This window comes from Loxodonta africana, chromosome 4, assembly GCF_030014295.1.
Source record: "Loxodonta africana isolate mLoxAfr1 chromosome 4, mLoxAfr1.hap2, whole genome shotgun sequence".
Taxonomy (NCBI): domain Eukaryota; kingdom Metazoa; phylum Chordata; class Mammalia; order Proboscidea; family Elephantidae; genus Loxodonta; species Loxodonta africana.
The window spans coordinates 56,941,897-56,963,886 of NC_087345.1; the positions used below are offsets into that span (position 1 = coordinate 56,941,897).

Consider the following 21,990-nt stretch of genomic DNA (forward strand, 5'->3'; position numbering starts at 1 on the left):
TTAATATAATCCATCATATAAATAAAAGACAAGACCACATGATTTTATCAATTGATGCAGAAAAGGCATTTGACAAAGTTCACCACCTATTCATGATAAAAATTCTCAACAAAATAGGAATAGAAGGAAAGTTTCTCAACATAATAAAGAGCATTTATACAAAGCCAACAGCCCACATCATCTGAAATAAAGCGAGAGTCTGAAAGTATTCCCTTTGAGATCAGGAACCAGACAAGTATGCCCTTTGTCACCACTCCTATTTAACATTGTGCTGGAAGTCCTAGCCAGAGCAATTAGGCCAGATAAAGAAATAAAGGACATCCAGATTGGTAAGAAAGAAGTAAATGTATCTCCATTTACAGATGACATGATCTTATACACAGAAAACCCTAAAAAATCCTCAAGAAAACTACTGAAACTAATAGAAGAGTTCAGCAGAGTATTGGGATACAAGATAAACATACAAAAATCAGTTGGATTCTCCTACACCAACAAAAAGAACATTGAAAAGGAAATCACCAAATCAATACCATTTACAGTAGCCCCCAAGAAGATAAAATACTTAGGAATAAATCTTACCAGAGATGTAAAAGACTTATACAAAGAAAACTACAAGATACTACTGCAAGAAACCAAAAGTGACCTACATAAGTGGAAAAACATACCTTACTCATGGATAGGAAGACTTAACATTGTCAAAATGTCTATTCTACCAAATACCGTCTATAGATTCAATGCAATTCTGATCTAAATTCCAATGACATTTTTTAATGAGATGGAGAAACAAGTCACCAACTTCATATGGAAGGGCAAGAGACCCCTGATAAGTAAAGCATTACTGAAAAAGAAGAACAAAGTGGGAGGCCTCACTCTACCTGATTTTAGAAACTATTATACCACCACAGTAGTCAAAACAGCCTGGTACTGGTACAACAACAGATACATAGACCAATGGAACAGAACTGAGAACCCAGACCTACATCCATCCACATCTGAGCAGCTGATATTTGACAAAGGCCCCAAAACAGTTAAATGGGGAAAAGACAGTCTTTTTAACAAATGGTCCTGTCACAACTAGATATCCATCTGCAAAAAAATGAAACAAGACCCATACCTCACACCATGCACAAAAGCTAACTCAAAATGGCTCAAAGATCTAAACATAAAATCTAAAACGATAAAGATCATGGAAGAAAAAACAGGGACAATGTTAGGAGCCCTAATGCACAACATAAACAGCATACAAAACATTACTAAAAATGCAGAAGAGAAACCAGATAACTGGGAGCTCCTAAAAATCAAACACCTATGTTCATCCAAAGACTTCACCAAAAGAATAAAAAGACCACCTACAGACTGGGAAAAAGTTTTTAGCTATGACATTTCCGATCAGCGTCTGATCTCTAAAATCTACATGATACTGTAAAAACTCAACTACAAAAAGACAAATAACCCAATTAAAAAATGGGCAAAGGATATGAACAGGCACTTCAATAAAGAAGACATTCAGGCTGCTAACAGATACATGAGGAAATGCTCATGATCAACAGCCATTAGAGAAATGCAAATCAAAACTACAATGAGATTTCACCTCACTCCAACAAGTCTGGCATTAATCCAAGAAACATAAAATAATAAATGTTGGCGAGGTTGTAGAGAGACTGGAACACTTCTACACTGCTGGTGGGAATGTAAAATGATACAGCCACTTTGGAAATCGATTTGGTGCTTCCTTAAAAAACTAGAACTACCGTAAAAAAAAAAAAACAAAAAAATCGTTTGTTTTTTTTTTTTGAACTACCATATGACCCAGCAATCCCACTCCTTGGAATATATCCTAGAGAAATAAGAGCCTTTACACAAACAGATATATGCACCCATGTTCACTGCAGCACTGCTTACAATAGCAAAAAGTTGGAAGCAAGCAAGGTGCCTATCAAGGATGAATGGATAAATAAATTACGGTATATTCGCAGAATGGAATACCATGTATTGATAAACAACAACGACGAAGTCATGAAACATTTCATAACATGGAGAAATCTGGAAGACATTATGCTGAGTGAAATTAGTTGCAAAAGGACAAATATTATATAAGGCCACTATTATAAGAACTCGAGAAATAGGTTAAACAGAGAAGAAAATATTCTTTGATTGTTACAAGAGTGGGGAGGGAGGTAGGGTGGAAGAGGGTTTTTCACTAATTAGATAGCAGATAAGTTTTCTCTTAGGAGAAGGAAAAGACAACACACAATACAGGAGAGGTCAACACAACTGTACTAAACCAAAAGCAAAGAAGTTTCCTAAATAAACTGAATGCTTCAAAGGCCAGTGTAGCAGGGGCGGGGGTTTAGGGACCATGGTTTCAGGGGACATCTGGGTCAATTGGCATAATAAAATCCATTAAGAAAACATTCTGCATCCCACTTTGGAGAGTAGAGTCTGGAGCAAAGAAGAATGAAGAACACCAAAGACAAGGTAATTATGAGCCTAAGAGACAGAAAGGGCCACATAAACCGGAGACTACATCAGTCTAAGACCAGAAGTACTAGATGATGCCTAGCCACAACCGACGACTGCCCTGACAGGGAACACAACAAAGAACCCCTGAGGGAGCAGGACAGCAGTGTGATGCAGACCCTAAATTCTCATAAAAAGACCAGACTTAATGGTCAGACTGAGACTAGGAGGATCCCGGAGGTCATGGTCCCCGGACGGTTTGTTAGCCCAAGACAGGAACCATTCCCAAAGCCAACTCTTTAGACAGGGATTGGACTGGAGTATGGGATGGAAAATGATACTGGTGAAGAACAAGCTTCTTGGATCAGGTAGACACATGAGAGTATGTTGGCATCTCCTGTCTGGAGGGGAGATGAGAGGGCAGAGGGGGCCAGAAGCTGCCCAAGTGGACATGAGGAGAGAGAGTGGAGGGAAGGAGTGTGCTGTGTCATTAGGAGGAGAGCAAGCAGGAGCGTATAGCAAGGTGTTTATAAATTTTTGTATGAGAGACTGGCTCGATTGGTAACTTTCACTTAAAGCACAATAAAAATTAATTTTAAAAAACTAAGAAAACGTGTATATAAATGTACTCTCTTATATACATATGTGTGTGTGTATTACTATTCATTTATTGAGTAAATGAGAACCTACAAAAATAGGAAAACACTAGCATATGAGTCACTTGTGGTTAGGAACCTTATCTATATTGTTCACTGCTGAATACCCAGAGAATGTTCCTGACATACAGGATGAACTCAGAAAATACATCTTGAAAACAAATAAACAAATACACATACATACAGTAAAGCCTGTGGAAGTCAGAACCTTTACAAGGCGGAAACCTGTCAGAGAAGGAAAATTGAAATATTTTCCACTAAAACGATAGAAACGTGGTAAGACTGCACCCTGACAAAGGCAGAAATCTTTCAAGACCTGGAAGAACAAGGCAATCCCATCGAGTTCCAGCTCTCACAGGTTTCACTGTATATACTCCAGCTCATAATCCATTTTCTTTCTACTTTCTTTCCCCAGGAATCCTCATCCTTCCACAGTTTCTGCTATCTCCTTTATGAGATAATCTCTACATTATACTTCTACACTGGGCACTATTTTTGCTTTTTCAAAAAGCAGCCTTCATGTCTCCCTCTCTCCAGCTCTGCATTCCAATATTACACACATGCTTCCTCTCTACTTTCTTACCAAATAAATCAAATCTCTCTCTCTCTGCCAATTGTCTCTAATGGTCTTCTCATTTTCCTGTCTTCTGTCTTTATAATCTAGGCACTTTGTCTGAATACTCTGTCTCCCTTACGTGTTTATGAGCAGTACCTCCTTGTTTCTGTGAATTTTTCCTTTGCAGTGCCTCCCACAGCAATCTTTTTCCCCCTCCTTCCATCCCCACCAATGCCATGCCTGTAATTCTGGCCTTATGAGCTTGGGCCTGGATGCTTACAACAGCGCCTGAAATTTACTCCACAGTGTCTTCCCATCTTGTGTGCTTCCCCTAAACTGGTCTTCCTAAAATCATCACTATTATCATTCTCTGCTCTATGAATATTAGGTAATCTTCTTTAAGTTAAAGTGCTTTCCATTGCTTATAGCACAGAGTGTAAATTTCTTAGCATAGTGTTATTGAGACCAGTCACATAAAACCTTATCTCTCATATCTTATCTTTAAATCTCGGTTAAGGGGAAACTGAATTAATCTAATCAGATCCTGAAAATTATATTTTAGCCAAGTTTATTCATTGACTTATACCTTCCACAATATTTATAATTTGATTACAAATTTTATCTCTTTTAAAATATTTCCTCTTCTAGCTATCTAAATCAAGGAACATAAATCAAAAACTTCCCTATCTTATTCAGTCCTTTCTATTTAATGCTCAGATTTAGCATTTTCTCTGTATCTGAATTTGTAGCTTAATTTTTATCTATATGAACCTTTTGATATTACACATTGAATTGTGGAGGCTCCTGGACTTCAGATTTAAACTACTCCCTGGATATGCATCTTGTGTGTGTATATAATATATAGATAATTAAATATTCATCCAAATGTCTTTAAATAGTGAATATAAAAATGAATATACATATATGCACACATTTAAAGAGATAGAAAGAAAAGATAGGTGGAGGTAAAGAGGAGAGAGAATGGAGAGAACAGAGAAGAGAGTGAAGAAAACAGAGTTTGTATCTTAGAAACTCCTATGTTGCCATCCTGCTCCCTTAACTGGGTATTATCTCCTGGGCAATGTTAAACACAATGTATTAATAATGATCTCAAACACATACAACATTGATAAGGATAATCAATATGAATCATAAATTATTAGTATAAATGATAATACATGTAATGATAATGATGATGATGATAAATTTATTGAACTCTTAAACTATGCCAGTCTAAGTATAATTTTGCAGATTATTTCCTTCATTCCTGACAACTTCATGAAGATTCTGCAGTTATATCCTTATTACAGATGACAAAAAAGTTTGGGTAAGTTAAGCTCCCAGAGAATTCACAGGTAGGAAACGGTGGAGAGGGATTTAACTCAGACACTCTAACTTCAGGGCAACTCAATTTCCTCCTACCCTAATTAAACTTAATTCACTTCTCGAATTCTAAATCTGTCAAAAAACTCAGGTCCGGTGGATATCAAGAATGGACTGGTGAATATCAGAATATCATACCAGGACTATGGATCTGCTTAAAAGCTATTTTGAACATTTTTTACATCTTGTCACGAAGTCAAGCTTTTCATGAATGAGGTCAGGAAGAGCAACTCATATAGAAGAACAGGTTTTCTACACTGGTCCAACAGATGTATAAGGACAAGAAGTAGGTCAAAGCCTACACTGACATGAAAATTAAAAAGTTAATTGAGAAGTGTTACAAAATTTGGGTTGTGAAGTCAGACAGGTCTGAGTTTTAATGCAAGTGTAGCCTTTCCCTAGCATTTTGTGATTGGGGACATTTAACAGCAGATGCCTTATTTATAAGAGATATAAAAATATCCACTTCATATGGGTTATTAAGGGTGGGGTAGTTATATAAAATAATATCTTTAAAACATTTAACAGGAGTGTAATAGGTAATAGGGAGTGTTCAAAATGGTAATTACAATTATTAACAGAAGTAGTTTTAATAGAATATCTTATTGCTTCCATTGGGACTTGTCCTCTGATTTGATCAAAAGTTCCAAATTGCTAAAACACTCTAAGAGTTTTAGAACCACAATAATTTTGGGGGATGTAACAGGAAACAGAAGGAAAATAGGGCCTAAGATAAAAACATATGATACCACCTAAAAAAATATTTTTTTTTTTTAAGGAGAGTAAATAGATTGAAACATACAACTGTAAAATGATTTTTCCTTCAAGTCAAATTGAAGGTGCATAGCTGAAAAATGCTAGAAAGTATTTATTCCTCAAAGCAGCTACAGGCAACTCTGATGAGCCAAATAAGAAAATGCAAACAGCTCAGCAACTCCTTCTGTCTCCTTCCCACATCCTTCCCTACAAAAATCTGTTATCAAAGAAGCCTGTGAAAAATGCTTTAAAATATATAGGCTTGGGGCATTTCTCTGAACTAACTATAGAAAAATGTAATGGCATATAAAGAAAAGAATTTATAGAAACTCTGGATATTCTACTTTTCATGAATGAGCAGAAGAGAAGGCCTGGAATAACCCAAGTAACCTCAGATTTCTCATATTTTCTAACGATTTAGTGAGCCAATCCACATGTTCTTTTCACAGCCAATGCATCCTAGTGGACCACTTCCAACTTTATATGATGCTGTTAGAGCCTAGGGCCACTCACCCACTATTGATGTCATCAGTCCTGAGGCTTTTCCCAAGGATATCACCATCACTCATATATCCACCCACATCAACTTCAGAAGACATGTCCAGGTCACTGCTTGCTTTCTCACTCATATCAATTTGTGACATGTTTCCCAGCCGAGAGACAGCAGCTCGACGGAGAGGCGTCGTATACATGAACCTAGAGGGATCCGTGTGGATGAATCGGCTGGTACTGCTGCGAGGGTAGCCAGCACCCAGGGAGGGTGCATCTCCTGCCTGAAGTCTAGGACAAGCCTGGCCCAACCTCCAGGTCATGGGAGTGGGTCGACTTGTCAAGCTGGGTATGGTCCTTCCATTCACTTCTGTCGTCACAGTGCTGTCAAATGTCGTTTCTAGAGTGCTATCAAATAAAATGGAGAAATTACTGTCCTGTGGTTTACCAGAGGGCACAGACCATGATTGCATAAAGACAGGAGAGGCTAGCGTTGAAAGTCATTTCTCAGAAGTATGTCATTTTCTTGAAAGCCAAATTGTATGTCTATTTCTAGATGCTAATCACCCTTGCAAATCTCAAAATGTGGGAAGGGACAGTCATTCTGTTTGTGTTTTGGTTGTTGGTTTTCGTTTTCAAAAGATAGGTTATCATTAATTTTAGATAAAACAAACTGTTATTTCACATTCTCAAAAAACTCTTAAAACTTAACCTATTGTGACCTTCTCATAAATATTCTAGAAGTTAGCAACAGTTATGTTCAGAAGTCTCCCTACCACCTCTACCAGGGGCATTTCAACTGTAACCTCTGCCAAGTTGTCTAGGGAAGACAGAAAAATCTATTTCACTTCATAAAATTGCATACTACCGTGGTAGTTGCAGTGCCTAATTCAGTTTGAATGGGAAATTACATCTAAGAGGAGATGGGTAGGAGAAAAAAATAAAACCCTGAGGATTTCTGGAGAATTTTTAGTGTAAGGATAGTCACCTGTTGATTGCCATGCAAAATTGAAGTGCAAAATTAATAATGATAGAGAAATTCCTTCTCTTTCATTAATAGTCATTAAACTCTTGATTTCATTTTTCTTAATTTATTGGCCCAAAGATATGCAGAATTGAGAACAACCTGTGGCTTATCTGTGTCCCACGAAGACTGGACATAGTCTCTTCTAAATTCTGCCTCAAATCTGCTATGTTTTTAACTGTTCTCATTCTTCTTGTTTCAGGGTCTTCACCTAAAAAAAACAGTGAATATATACAAATTTATAGGGTAATAAGTTTTTTATTCATAACATTTACTGTCTTCAGAATAATTATTTATATAGATAATATAAACTCCTCTTCTTACAAGTAAAAAGATGGGGGGAAATTCCAAATAACTATTATTACCTGAAAATTAAAATTCTTCTTCCTACAAATAAATGTGGAAGGAATCAAAACTACCACTAGCAATAATTTTGTATTGATTATTATACAATAGTTTATAGGTCTATGATCTTTATTGCTGCATAATTGGAGACAGTCAATTGGAAATATACTATAGAGTTCTCCATGTTACTGAACTTAATTTAAAAAATCTGAAATTATTTTGATCCTAATTATTTCAATATTTATCCATTTCTAAGTATATTCACAGCAGTTGAGATAAACTTTTCTTTTGTAGCAAATATGTATTTGGACTCTGGGGAGTAAGAAAGTGGCTATTTTCTATAGAAACAATATGTTTCTAAATCTTTTATTTTATTAGACTCATGAATCAAGATTTACAACATCTGATGGCTTTATTTTTTAATAAAATAAAAAATTTATTCTCCACATTCTACAGAGAACCAAAACTCCCACACTGTGACACTAGAGTTCAAGTAAATTCCTAGGCATCTAAAGTTAAGGCTGTGTCTAACAGACATGAAACGAACAGTAGGACAAACGCTGGCCTTACAGAGCCATCACCTATCATTTGGGGACAAAAATGCCACTGAACCATTTTGTTTATGGTCATGTAATGACTCCTTGGCTAGCGGTCAATGGAAGCTGGTGAGGCTGGACAGTAATAAGACCATGGGAGGAGAGCAGAGGAAACACAGATTTTATTCTATTTACCCGGGGCTCAGGAGGATGTCCAATGATTGGAGGTTTTAATAAGAAAGAAAGAACAAAGAAGAAAAAGGAAGGAAGAAACTGGAATGGATGGATTAAGGGGAGGGACAGATAACAAAGAGGAGGGAAAAAATGGTAGGAAAGTGAGGAAAAGGGAAAGAAAAGAAAGGGAGGAAAAGAAAAAGGGAAGGAAAAGTAAAAAGAGAGAAAAAACCCAGCATATATTTAAAACGCTCTGAAAATTGCCACGTATACAAGTCAAGCTACATATCTATAATCTGTTTTGAGAATATAGGTAAATATTCAACCTGTTAATTTTCTTCCTTTGTGTTCATGCCAGATTTTTAATACATACACATGAAAACATTTCTCAGGAGAAGCAACAGTTTGTCTCCCTTTAACTTCTACTCAGAGGCCCTAGTTTTGGCCTCTGAAACCAACTGAACAACTGTGCACCATCCTTACCATGGTAAAAAAAAAAAGTAGCCACTCAAATATTGGAAGACAATGACTACTAATTCCTTTATTATCTTTCTCAGCCAAACATTACTGTATTGCTTATTCCTTATCCTGGGTGGTTGCCAAAACAACCAGGTCTGCTGCTGGTCTGTCAACCTCTTCCTATTAACTTACAAACTTATTTGAACAATTAAAATATGCTTAATAATAACATTCTTATTTCAAACATAGAAAATGCTGAGAATTTTACTAAAGTAAATATATTTTTTAGAAATAAAAAAATATATTGTTTGCCTCAACACCCATAGTATAAACTTTTTGTGTGCCAATTCAAGTCACGCAACCGCTATCATTATAGATATTTCTTTAAATCTCTGATTGTTAATAATCCTTGAGACTTTGAACATCTTCTCCCTGGAAATACTGCTCATCTTTCTCCTCATAAATATAATAAAATGTATTTGAGAAATGGCTAAAAAGAAGTCTGCCTTTCACTTCCATGTAATCTGGTAGAACGCTGAAGATAAAGGAGAGTTTTATAGGGAAAATCTTGAAGGGTAGGTAAAAAAAAAAAAAAAAAAAAAACCCAAGGAATATTATTTAAGTCAAAGGGGAGCAGAGGTGAAATTTTATTTAAACTTGGTCAAAACAACTATCTAGTGAAGAAGGAGATAAAATTGGAGAAGCCCTAAACCTAGGATTTAGTATATGAGAGAGCATATAGAATAGAAGCCTTAGATTCTAAAGGATGCTAAGGAAGAAGTCTTAGAGGGAGGAGCGTTAAGATGACCCTCTTTGGTGGTAGAAGAGACACGAGCCATTGACCTTATACAAGTTCTTAGAATATACCATTACATTTCTCCTACCCCTGATCTCTTGTCCTCTGGGAGAGCTTTTAAATTGTACTCATGCTGTAGCTCAAACCCTTGCCAACTGGCATACTACTGACACTGAATTATTTCCAGTACCTTTCCTTCACATTAACTTTTAAGAACATTGTCTGCATGTTCAGCCATTCGGTTTCGCTAAATATTTTTTCACATCTACTTCATCTCCTTTTAAATCCCTTGTTGCAATCCAATAGATGTCTTAGATCATTGGATTCTTCCAGTTGAATCCTTTGTTCATTTATACACCTTCCCTCATGTTTTAGAACCATGGCCTACCTCCCTCCTTTAATTTTCTCCTCATAGCATCCACACATGACAGTGCACCACCCATGACAATTAAACAAATGTTCCTTTTCCTCCGAAAACTTGAACAGAACACATTTACTGCTTCATCCATGTCATGAACAATAATAACCAACTAAAAATTTATTACACTAAATGTTTGCAATGATGTACAAAAGGCAAGGTAAAACTGAATGAGTTTACAAAGATTCTAAGGATTTTACAGTCTGAAATGTCATGTAAATTTATATCCAAATGATATCTAAAGGCTTCTTTTTGGAGGGGAAACACAATTGAAAATGTTAAATATAAAACACAGATAAATTAAATGCCAAGTAACAAATGAAAGTTAGCAGAAGAATGCATCTGAAAATTTTATTTAATCACAAAAATATATCTCCTTTTACTCGTATAATCTCAAAGTCAATTATTATTCCTGTAAGAGGCTCCCTATGTGCCAGACACAATGGTAATAGTTTCCATGCATTTTCCACAACGGTATATGCTGAATTCACTTGAGTTTTTAACATGGTGCAGACTGCTTTCTCATTGCTTGTAAGGTCTCTATTGGTTGAGCACGAAATAACAGGCTCTGTTTGGTTCTTCTACATCATTACTTAGTGACAGATAAACCATTTAATCTGCCTGGTCCTGCTCCTACTTTTTAGGCCTTAGCCATTGTAATTAACATTACGCATTACACACTGTAATTAACACTGCCAGCACTGTCATCTTTTAATAGAAAATTAAATTACATATGTATGAACCTGGTTCACAAGAGAATTATGTCCTCCACACCATCCACATAACAAAAGTGTTATCTAAAGCAGAGCTGTCTGATTTGTTCTGAAAAATAACCCCAGTTTTGTAGAGGACCCCAACTATTTTTGGATGAAACCGTTTATTCAGATATGTGGGGGAACAATAGCAAAAATATGGCCAACAGCTTTTAAGTACTCTCCTAGGTTATATGTTATAGTAAAGCCTCTAGTCTGTCTGCATTATTAGGCTATCTCAGATTAACGAGTTGAACTTAAGGAGCCCTTCCTAAAAACTAACTTGGAAGAGGCCATTTTGAGTCAGAAGCAGAGCCGAGTCAAGCACGTGGCAGGGATCCTGATATTCCTGTGCGCCGTAGGCTTGGATATCTTCCCCAAACTTAACATGCATCATTGTGTTTAGGGAGTTGTGTTGGGATGCTTCATTATCCTGAGCTGTGGTTATTAGTATCAGAGCTATTTAAATAAACTCATCCTCTTCCTTTCTGACTTGCATTTTTAAATTCTGGCTTAAAGGGAGGAAAAAAAAATCCTCTTAAAGTGAATAATCACGTAACTCCAATAAGCAGATACTCAGTTTAAAACCCACGGCATACACAGATTTCTATTGAGAGGCTACCCTCTGACAGTAATACTCAAGTTATTTATGCACAAAAAGGCATGTGTCATATCTACACCCACCCACAGCATGCTATAATTTAACAGAACAACTGACAAATACTGTCAGGGGACTGCGCTCTGTTCTTATCTTTGAAAATGCTTACATAAGAGGTACTTGGAACAAGATGAATTCCACTATTTTAAAGGCAAAAGATGAATATTATTTGATTCTACAGTTCCAGAGGATCAAGAGGCAAAAAAAAAAAAAAGAAGAAAAAGATTCATAAGGATTAAGAGTCCCTCTCTTGCCTTTGTACCACATACAGCTCTTTAGGCGAAGCAGTTCATCATAGAAATCGCACAATGGTGAAGAAGTAAATCTTCAGTGGCTGAGCACCTGGTGCATTCAGATTCAGACTCACTATTCCAACAACTGTGGCAACATTACTCTTTTAAAGCCAAACTGACATGAAGAATTCAGCAATATCTGCCTCTGCTGTTTCTAAGCTTTCTCCTTCTAAAGCTGGTTCACTAAAAGATTCCAGAAAATCTCATAAGACACCACATAACAGGAGAGTCTACACAGAAAATAAACATTTAGCATCTGTCTTATGAATATGAAACAAAGAGATCCCTGGCCAGGTTTAAATCTTTTGAATTTATGGAGTCCTGTATGGAAATACACATGGACAGAAAATACGCTGTGGTCAATGGTTCAATCGTTACAGATTTTTGAAGAAGGAACTGTATGATATAAACATGCTTTAGGCAAGTATTGGATTGAGAGATAACAAAATATATTGATTTTACCTACTTAGACAAGTGGTAAGGCTGACATGTAAAGTGTTATTTACAAAGCCACTTACTTCAGACATCTTCAAATCTTGTTCATTAAGACTATATCAGAAGTTACTACTGAGACTCATGTCATCAAAAGCCTAGTGTGTCAAGTAGAAAACAGATCATAGCTATCTCTATATTAGTTTAAATAGTTAAAGTGTACACACTCAAGAGCATTTTTTGTCAAGCATCCTCCTTCCCCCCAAAAAAGTAAGTAAAGCTTGCGGAAGAAGCATCTGCATTTCTAAAAGTGTTACTAGAATGCAGTGTGCTTGTCACTGAGGTACAAAAAAGGGCCATCTACGCCAGTACCACTAATGCTGCAGGAGAAAATAAAAAGTACAGGAAATTCACCCACAAAGCCCTTCATCCTTCATTCCATATTTGTGGTGAGGTCACCTTGAAGGAAGTTGAATAAACAGGCCCCATTAATGACAAGGAAAAAAAAATGGGGTTTAAAAATGTTAACACTTTTAGATAGGTATCTAAAATGTACAGGTCTTTAGGCCAATAAAGTCTGTGGAAAACCGCTTCTGTTTACTTTTTCCAAAAAGACTTTGCAACTAGTCTTCATATGAACTAAGCTTTACAAAGAAAATAATTTAAAGAATTAAAAAAAAAATCAGTCTGTACAATGGAAGGTAGTTGGCTAAGGCAAATATGCAGCTTCTTAAAATGCCATACACATTTGAGAAGGAAACCCAACTTACCCAGTAAGTCAGTGTAAAGTGCCTGCTCCAGATCCCCCAACATCGTAAGGATAACATCCTCATCTAGATGAGCAATCCCTTCCCGCAGGCAGCTTTCTCCTTCCTCTTCAGCCCAGCTTCTGCTGATGCTGCTTAGCTTAGAGGATACAGTTTCATCTTCAGACCTGCTCTCTTCATCACTCTCACCTTCCAAGACTTTTCTTGCAGACCAGTCCTCTAAGCCCTCACTGCCTGACTGGTTGCCTCCAGCAGGCAGGAGGTTCCAGGTCCCGGGGCTGCTGGTATGATACAGGGACTGCACAGACCTCGAGAGAAATCTGGACAGAGTGCGCCTGTCTTCATAGTGGGATTCTCTCTGGCTGGCCTTTGCCGCATTTCCAAACCAGTTGGAAATGCGCACAGTGGGTCTCCTCTTGATTTCACTGGTGAGGGTGAGATTAGTCAAAGACTTTTGCTTCTGAAGGCAAGCTCCCTTTCTCCTTACATCTTTGCCCCTAAACACAGAGAGTTCAACAGGGCGCTGCATGTCTCTTCCAGTGGCTTCACCTTTTCAATTGGACATCATCTTGTTGTCTTATACTGAGATCTCAACTGGCCCTTTGGGTTTTGATTAACACATGCAGTTCAATAAAAGGCCAGGCTCAAACATTCACATAAATTGATTCTGTAGCTTTTGTACATAAAATGACTTGCCCACCCTTTAGCTTGCTACATCATTTCACTAATCAGTGGTACTCACAAACAGTTTGCTTGAATACAGCTGAAGCAGAAAAGAGTTCAGCAAAGATTCTGCTCCAGCTGAAAAGTAACACAGGAAGCCAACTACGTTTTCCCTTCTTCATCCAATCGCATGTCTCAGCACGAGGATGGGTCCACATTTCCCTTTACTGCTTCTGTGTGCCGAAAAGAAAGGTAGTGGAGCTGGAGGGATGGCTCTGGCTTTTTTTTTTTTTTCCTCCTCTCACCAGCCCTTGACTGATCCAGGTCCACAGCCCTTTACTCTAGATGAGCTGACACAGTGCAGCAAGTACAGCCTCCGCATCAGAGCCCAGTAAGAGCAGGAATGAAGCCTGGAAGCCCAGCCCTGCCCGAGCCTCTTGCGTTTTAGTATTCCACCTGCATTCTCAGATCTATGGTTCTTTCTTGCTGCTGCAGTAGATGCTGCTGGCTGCCATGGCAGCAAACATCCTGCGAAATTGTGACAGAGCCACGGAAGCAGCTGTCCAGCCTAGAATGCCACAGGTTTCAGAGCCAAGCCTGAATGAGATGCTACACATCAACCCTATGCACATGGAGATCGCTCTCAGCCACCCAGCCTCAGCCGCGGACACACACTCTCACACTCACACACGCTCCCCGATGCTGAGAATGACAGGCTAATTCTCTATAGCTGCAGGCAGCTGAAGCAGGCAGATCTGCCTTCTGAATGTTGGGATTTGTGCTGTAAAAGCACAAATCAAATTCAAGAGTATAAAGGACCTAAAAAACAGAGCATGACACTCTCTACCTGCTGACAGATAACACTTTAAAGGAAAACACTTCACCTCATCTTTTCCAGAACAAATTCAAGTGTTTTTGATTCTGAGGTTATTTAGCAAAATTCTAATGTAACAATAAAAGTCGAGATTTCTTCCTCCCTTCTTTAAAAAAATAGCAAAAAATGACACAAAATGTTTTTTCCCCAATATGCTTTTGACTCAAAGCATGCAAGTGGAATACGGCCAAGTATGTAGACCATAATGATGTCAACGAAAACATAAAATTCACGTGAAGTATTTTGATATTGAGCATTTTTCTAAATCTACTGCATAAACCTATCACAGCATAATTAGTTATCTTCAATATTTTGATAAAACAGAAAACGTATAAGGTAAATTTCTCTTGATTCGCTAAACCACCATCTTGAAATTCTGGTTTGGGGAAAACTTTCAAAACAAATGTCAGGTATGGTAGAGGTTATGTGCTCCACTGACATTAACAAGACAAGTATTAAAGAAAAACTTTTGAGGATTTTATGCCTACAAACACCCCTTATTATAAAGGGGAAAGTGGAGGAATGTATAGAAATGTTAAGTTGTGTCATTCGAATTGACATATAAATAAATCCTCATCAATTTCAGAGCTAACACAGTGAAATTAATTCTGATTTTTCATCTCATTTTATTAATTTCCACTACAGGAAATGCCCAACTCTTAACTATATACATTAACATTACAATACGCCTTGCCTATACTTTTACACGGAGCCCTGGTGTCATACTGCTTAAGAGCTCAGCTGCTAACCAAAAGGTGCACAGTTCAAATCGACCTGCTGCTCCTTGGAAACACTATGGGGCAGTTCTACTCTGTCCTATAGAGTTGCTGTGAGTTGGAACAGCCTCCACACCACCTAACAACAACAACATAGCTTTACATACAGTAACAATCTACTTTTAAAGTTAATTATTCCTGAAGCCCCCAAGGTCAAGGCAGACCATATCTAGATCCATTTTACAGATATATAAAAGGAATCAAAGTGATTTACTTAAGAACAGCAATTATTTGTAGCAAAAATTTTCAATAAACAAACCTTTGGGTTATAAATAATTATTCTCAACTCTTTAGTCTTCAAAAATAAATTGCATTATCAAAAATAAAATGAAGGTACTAATGCTGAATCACAGAAACTGACAACTGTACTTCTAAAAACATCATTTTGTAAAGTCATTTTAAAAAGACCAAAATGACCCTGCCCTTGGGATTTTTAAGAAGAACATTTTTATTTTCTTCAGTTTGAATTATTGCAGCCCAGTGAATCACCAGGTAGTGAGAACATAATGAAATTTTTTGAAGCTATGAAACTTCAATTTGTTTGACATCAGTTACACTAATACATGGTTGCATACTCTAAAGCGTTACAAATTCATTAAAAGGGAACACTAATGCTCTAACTTGAAAGGGTTGACCTTATGCATTGGCAAATGAAAGCAATAATTATGCCTTCCCTTTATACATGGGTACTTGTACACCAGTCAGCTCAGACCAGTGGTTCTCAATTTTTACATGTTCAGAGCTACACGGAAGGTATATCAGAACACAGGTTGCTGGGTCCCATCTCCATGTCTCCTGATTCAGTAGGTCTGCAAAGAACTTCTAACAGGTGATGCTACTGCAGCTGGCTCTGGGACTGCAGTTTGAGAACCAATAACTACAGACACTCTGGAAACCCTGGTGGCGTAGTGGTTAAGTGCTACGGCTGCTAACCAAGGGGTCGGCAGTTTGAATCTGCCAGGCACTCCTTGGAAACTGTATGGGGCAGTTCTACTCTGTCCCATAGGGTCACTATGAGTCGGAATCGACTGGAGAGCACTGGGTTTGGTTTTTTGGGGTGTAGAGACACTCTGTGTTGTCACAACTGGGAAAAGGGGTGCTACTGACATCTAGTGGTTAGAGGCTAAAAAAAAAAAGGGTGTTCCTAAACACCCTACAAAGTATCAAAAAAAAAAAAAAAAACCCATTGCCATTGAGTTGATTTTGACTCATAGCAATCCTAAGGGACAGAGAACAGCTGCCCTCATAGGGTTTCCAAGGAGCGGCTGGTGGATTCAAACCGGCGACCTTTTGGTTAGCAGCCTGGCTCTTAACCTCGACACCACTAGTTGTTCTTAATTGCCATCAAGTCAATTCTGACTCATGATGACCCCATGTGGGCAGAGTAGAACTATTCCACAGGGTTTTTAAGTTTGCGACCTTTTGGAAGCAGATTGCCAGGCCTGTCTTCCAAGGTGCTTCTCGGTTGGTTTGAACCAGGAACCTTTTGGCTAGTAACCATTTGTGCCACCCAGGACTCCCAATGTAAAAAAAAAAAACCTGTTGCCATCCAGTCAATTCCTACTCATAGCGACGTTATAGGACAGATTAGAACTGCCCCATAGGGTTTCCAAGGAGAGACTAGTTGATTAGAACTGCCAGCCTTTTGGTTAGCAGCCATAGCATGCCGTAGCTCTTAACCACTGTACCATCATGCAACCCACAATGTCAGTAGAGTAAAGGTTGATAAAGCCTGGCTGAGACTAAATTATGCGACATTTACAATTTCAAAATGTCAGTGGATTATAAAATCAAACACATACTACAGTATTACTCACATTAATGTCCACTCTGAGCAGGTTGCAGCTCTGATCAGATACTCTTTATTCTATGATCTAGGCAGAAAGAGTAACCCCAGTCTGGGACATGTTGGTCTTATGACAGAGGGAATAGACATGAGAGAGCCAAGCAATGGGTCTTAAAGCTTCTGCTCAGAAATGACCCATGTCATTTTCCACTCACATGCTCCAGCCTGATTCAACATAATCCTCCTGTAGGAATGAGCCCAGGAAGGAGTGTGCCAAGTCCAGTGGAGTCAGTAAGGAGGGGCTGGTAGAGACAGACTGCAAATATTTTGAAGAAATAACCTCACAGAGAAAACATCAAAGAATTTTGTTTGTCTCTTTGCTCAAAGACATTACTGTATTGTCAACTTGTAGTTATAAAAGTTTTGCCCTTGGAACTGTATCAGTCCATAGTTTTATTCTGAACAACAGTATTCAGGAACGCATTCATTGAACCCATTCATTGCCTCTCTAGAGGCAGCTATCCCTGCTTGTGTTGGGTGAGTATCCACACACGGGTGTACCCACACTTCTGTGTGTTCACAAATATATATGCAATGTTACACAGATGGAGGAAGAGGCTTCAGTACAAAGGAGATAAACAGGCCCAATCAGAACTCAAAATGTGACTCACTCTAATTTTGCCAAAACCTAACATAAAATATAGCTACTATAATGAGATGAGTTGGAATTGACTCGACGGCACTGGGTACTGGGGGTTAATGTTATGAAAAGGAATGTTTTTGAGTTCTTTAATACACTTAATTATAAGATGCCTATTTAAGTAAAAGATCTAAACTGATTGGAATTGCCTGAGTTTCATCTTCTTGATCTTTACAAACTTTTAAGAAAAAAGTCAGTTTACGTGAGCACTTACAAAGGTTTTAAATGCCAGATAATTCATTATTTAATACAAAGTCTGGTGAGTAAAACAAAATGAAACACATGTATAAACATTAGCTTAGGCCTCTGATTAATCTGAATCTCACTTTAAAAATTATTTTCTCAATTCATTGTATTATTTTAAAATTATTTTTTTACAAATGAAATGCCAGCTTCGCTGATAGTGAATTAGTATGATACCTATCAACATTCCTCAGTTGAATATAAAATTCTAGCTAAAGGTTAAAAAGCGCATTAAACAAATGTTATACATGTTGGCAGACAGTCTTATGCAAAAAAAAAAAATAGGGCAAGTGTCAATCTATGTAAAAGAAAAAATTCTAAAACTTTGTTGAATGATAACAGTGAGGGGAAGGGGCAGGAAGAATAAACTCACTTCACATTTGGCAGAACGTCTTAGCACTTGATGAAGGGAGATGGTCTCTAAGGCCAGATTTCTTTTTGTCTATTAATGTGAGAATAAAACCAAGTTTAAGCAGTAAAATCTGCATCCTCAAAACAGCTAGCCTTGCAATACTGAGATCGTGGCATTAAAAAAAAAAAAATTTTTTTTTTTTTTTTTTTATCTGAAACGATAGGCTGGAAACAAGAAGCTCACTTTCTTACTGCCACTTGAACTACATAATGAATTATACCTGGCTGTGATAATTACTGGAAGACCACCATCACCACCTCTGGCAAATATCACTAGGTTACCTCCCTAAGAGCATGATGAAAAAGGAGAATCAATTGATGTGCTTACAGATTTCTGAGAATCTCCAAACTGCAAAGGTCTTAAGTTTTTCCCAGGATGCTATTTTACTGAGTGTTTCTGATGCGTATCTTCACACCACAACTTGACTACATTTTTAACTTGCATAACCATTTAGTCACAGAGACATTTTTATAACTTCATGTGAAATACTGCATACTGAAAATTTAAACAACTAAGCTTTCCAACTAAGTGAGCCTCTCTAAACAAAATCTGCTTTGTAGTATGAACCATTCATCTTTGTTCCTTAACAGTGTCTCAAATCTTTAAATGCCATGGATTTTGGAGTTATGTAAGTAGGGGCATTTTTCACATTTGTTCATGTACAAAAAGAGACCCCTCCTTCCCACAGTAATATAACTCAAAAGGACAGAGAGTAGGGAAGGTATAATTTCACACACAGCTTGTTCAGGGGCTCTGACATTTCCTATAATGAACTTGGGGTAAGCCTCTCCTGCTGTAGGCTCTATTTCCTCTGTTTGTTTCACTTGGGGATGAAGATAGCTGCCAGAAGCTCTAAACTTTCTTTTTACTAACTTCAGACCTAGCAGAAAAAGAGAGCTTCATTGTCCAACCATCTCAGGAAAAGTTCCGAGATTGATTCTAAATTGTTCCAGTTGAAATCCATTGAGTCACATGACCATTCCTGAAACAGTCCTGAGGTCAAGGGAATGGGTTGTTATGAGTGGCTGTGCTTAGGTCAATTTTACTTGAACCACATGGACAAAAAATGGTGGGGATGTGGTTCCCCAGAGAAAATCAAGGTTCTATTATCAGCAGACGGGGCAATAGATGCTGGTCAGGCAAAACCACACTAGGACACCAAGGTCAGCTTACTGTGAAGTCAATGGTGCTTAAACTGTGGAAACTCTTACTCGCCTGGGCCCCTTTCAAGGACCGCTACACAATTCTGTATGTTTAATTTGTTTTATTCTTTCTTAAGCAAAGTTACCCTAATTTTATAGGTTTCAAAAATTCACAAACCTGGATCTGCCCTTGCCAGGACTAATATCATCACAGTTCTGTATCATGAAGTTTACTTGGGGAACAGAACGAGGAATTACTCCCCACTGAGGTCCCCATACCAATCATTAGCAATAGGAGTTCAACAGTGTCAACAGCATTTGGAACTGTGAAATTTTGGGTTACAAAAAAACTAGTGAGATCCCAAGATCCCAATGAATTTAGGAAAATTGGCCATTTTCACAAAAAGAAACTAATAAAAATAATAAGGCAAGAAGAATTTTTTTTCAAACTACTTTCACTGAAGTTGTATCTTCCTGGCTTGTTATTCCCTGATTTCTCCATCCATTAGAATGTCACAAATCTTTTGGGACAACATACATATCTGCTCTTTTTTTAAGCCCTTCCCAACTCTTTCCGGCAAACTTAGTTGCTCACAATGTCTATGAGTTTATTTACTTGTAGCATTAAAGTTTATCCATTTGCCTCTTGCTCTTCAATAGGAGGGTTCATGTCTTAGTCCTGTTTGTTTTCCCAACTCTTGAGAAGCCTGGCATGTATAAGGTGCCAGGTGAAAAATACTGAAAGGACAGATGGATGAATAACACCGTATCTCACAACAATCCTGTGATTCACTAGACATCACCATAGTCACCTCAGAGATAAGGAATCTGAGGAATAATTTAACAGATAAATAATGTCAGGGAAGAGGCTATTTTGTCCAATTTCTAGAACATTTTTCTTCCCACATCTCATATTATCTTCAAAGAAATAGTCTATGGGCCAGTCTAAGCTAGTGCTAAGCAATAAATTGAAGCGCTTATGCTTATGTAGTTTGTGGTTTCTCTAGTAGCAGAATGTAGTAGCAATAGCAGAAATGAGAAACAAAAGGAGAGCTGTGGCAGGAAGTTCTGAAAGAGGAAGTAATGGAGACTGAAAGAAAGGGAAGTGATAACTAAAATAGGAAAAATTCTGTAAGCTTTAAGTTTATGACAGATTCATTCTTTTATAGGTTTATACTACGATTATGTGTTCATCCTTACTGTCTTTCTCTCTCTCCCTCTATATATATACACACACACATATGTATGTGTGTATATATACATGTGTATATGTGTGTATATATACAAATATCTGTGTATATATTTGTATGTTATATAGGTATACATATATATATACACACACATGCAATATATCTTCTAAAATCCCAGCTCATCAGAGAGTATTTCTGAGCCATTATATTGCCTCTTTAAAATGACTAAACATTTTCCTCCTCAAAATTTTTGATTATTCAGTGATAGCACAGACAAAATTAAATTTGTAGATACTCTCTTTTCTTGCTGTAGTTGTTATAGATGCCAACAAGTCATTTCTGACTCACAGCAACACCACATGCAACAGAACGAATGAAACAATGCTTAATCCTGCCTCATCCTCACAATCATTACTATGTTTGAGCCCACTGTTGCAGCCACTGCGTCAGTCCAACTCATTGAAGGTCTTCCTCTTTTTCACTGATCCTCTACTTTACCAAGCACGATGTCCTTCTCCAGGGACTGGTCCCTCCTGATAACATATCCAAAGTATGTGAGACAAAGTCTCGCTATTCTTGCTTCTAAGGAGTGTTCTGGCTGTACTTGTTCCAAGACAGACATGTTCATTCTTCTGGAAGTCCATGGTATATTCAATATCCTTCAACAAAGCCATAATACAAATGCATCAATTCTTCTTTGATCTTCCTTATTCATTGTGCGGCTTTTGCTTGCATGTGAGGTGACTGAAAATACTATGGCTTGGTCAGGCGCATCTTAGTCTTCAAAGTGACATCTTTGCTTTTAAACACTTTAAAGAGGTCTTTTGCAGCAGATTTGCCCAATGCAATGCATCATTTCATTTCTTGACTGCTGCTTCTATGGGCATTGATCTGGAACCAAGGGCAATGAAATCCTTGACAATTTCAATCTTTTCTGTTTATCATGATGTTGCTTATTAGTCTGGTTGTGAGGATTTTTGTTTTATGTTGAAGTGTAATCCGTACTGAAGACTTTGATCTTCATTAGTAAGTGCTTCAAGTCCTCTTTGCTTTCATTGAGCAAGGTTTTGTTATCCTGAAATCCTGATGGCATGTTATTCTTCATAAAGTACAGCTTCTCAGATTACTTGTTCAGCATATAGATTGAATAAGTATGGTGAAAGGATACAACCCTGACGCACACCTTTCCTGATTTGAAACCATGCAGTGTCCCCTTGTTCTGTTCAAATGACTGCCTCTTGGTCTATGTA

The 21,990-nt window shown here is 37.6% G+C and overlaps 1 protein-coding gene across 1 annotated transcript in view; it reads right to left on the reverse strand.

Annotated features, from left to right (window-relative positions):
• The window catches only part of NAV3 (neuron navigator 3), a gene marked incomplete at its 5' end in the record, with an annotated part of 304,732 nt that overhangs the window by 180,604 nt on the left and 102,138 nt on the right, over positions 1-21,990 (reverse strand). The window contains 2 exons of the mRNA XM_023559140.2: positions 6,325-6,708; positions 7,427-7,535. Of these exons, the coding sequence (XP_023414908.2) occupies positions 6,325-6,708; positions 7,427-7,535 (493 nt within the window). The remainder of the gene's footprint in view (positions 1-6,324; positions 6,709-7,426; positions 7,536-21,990) is intronic.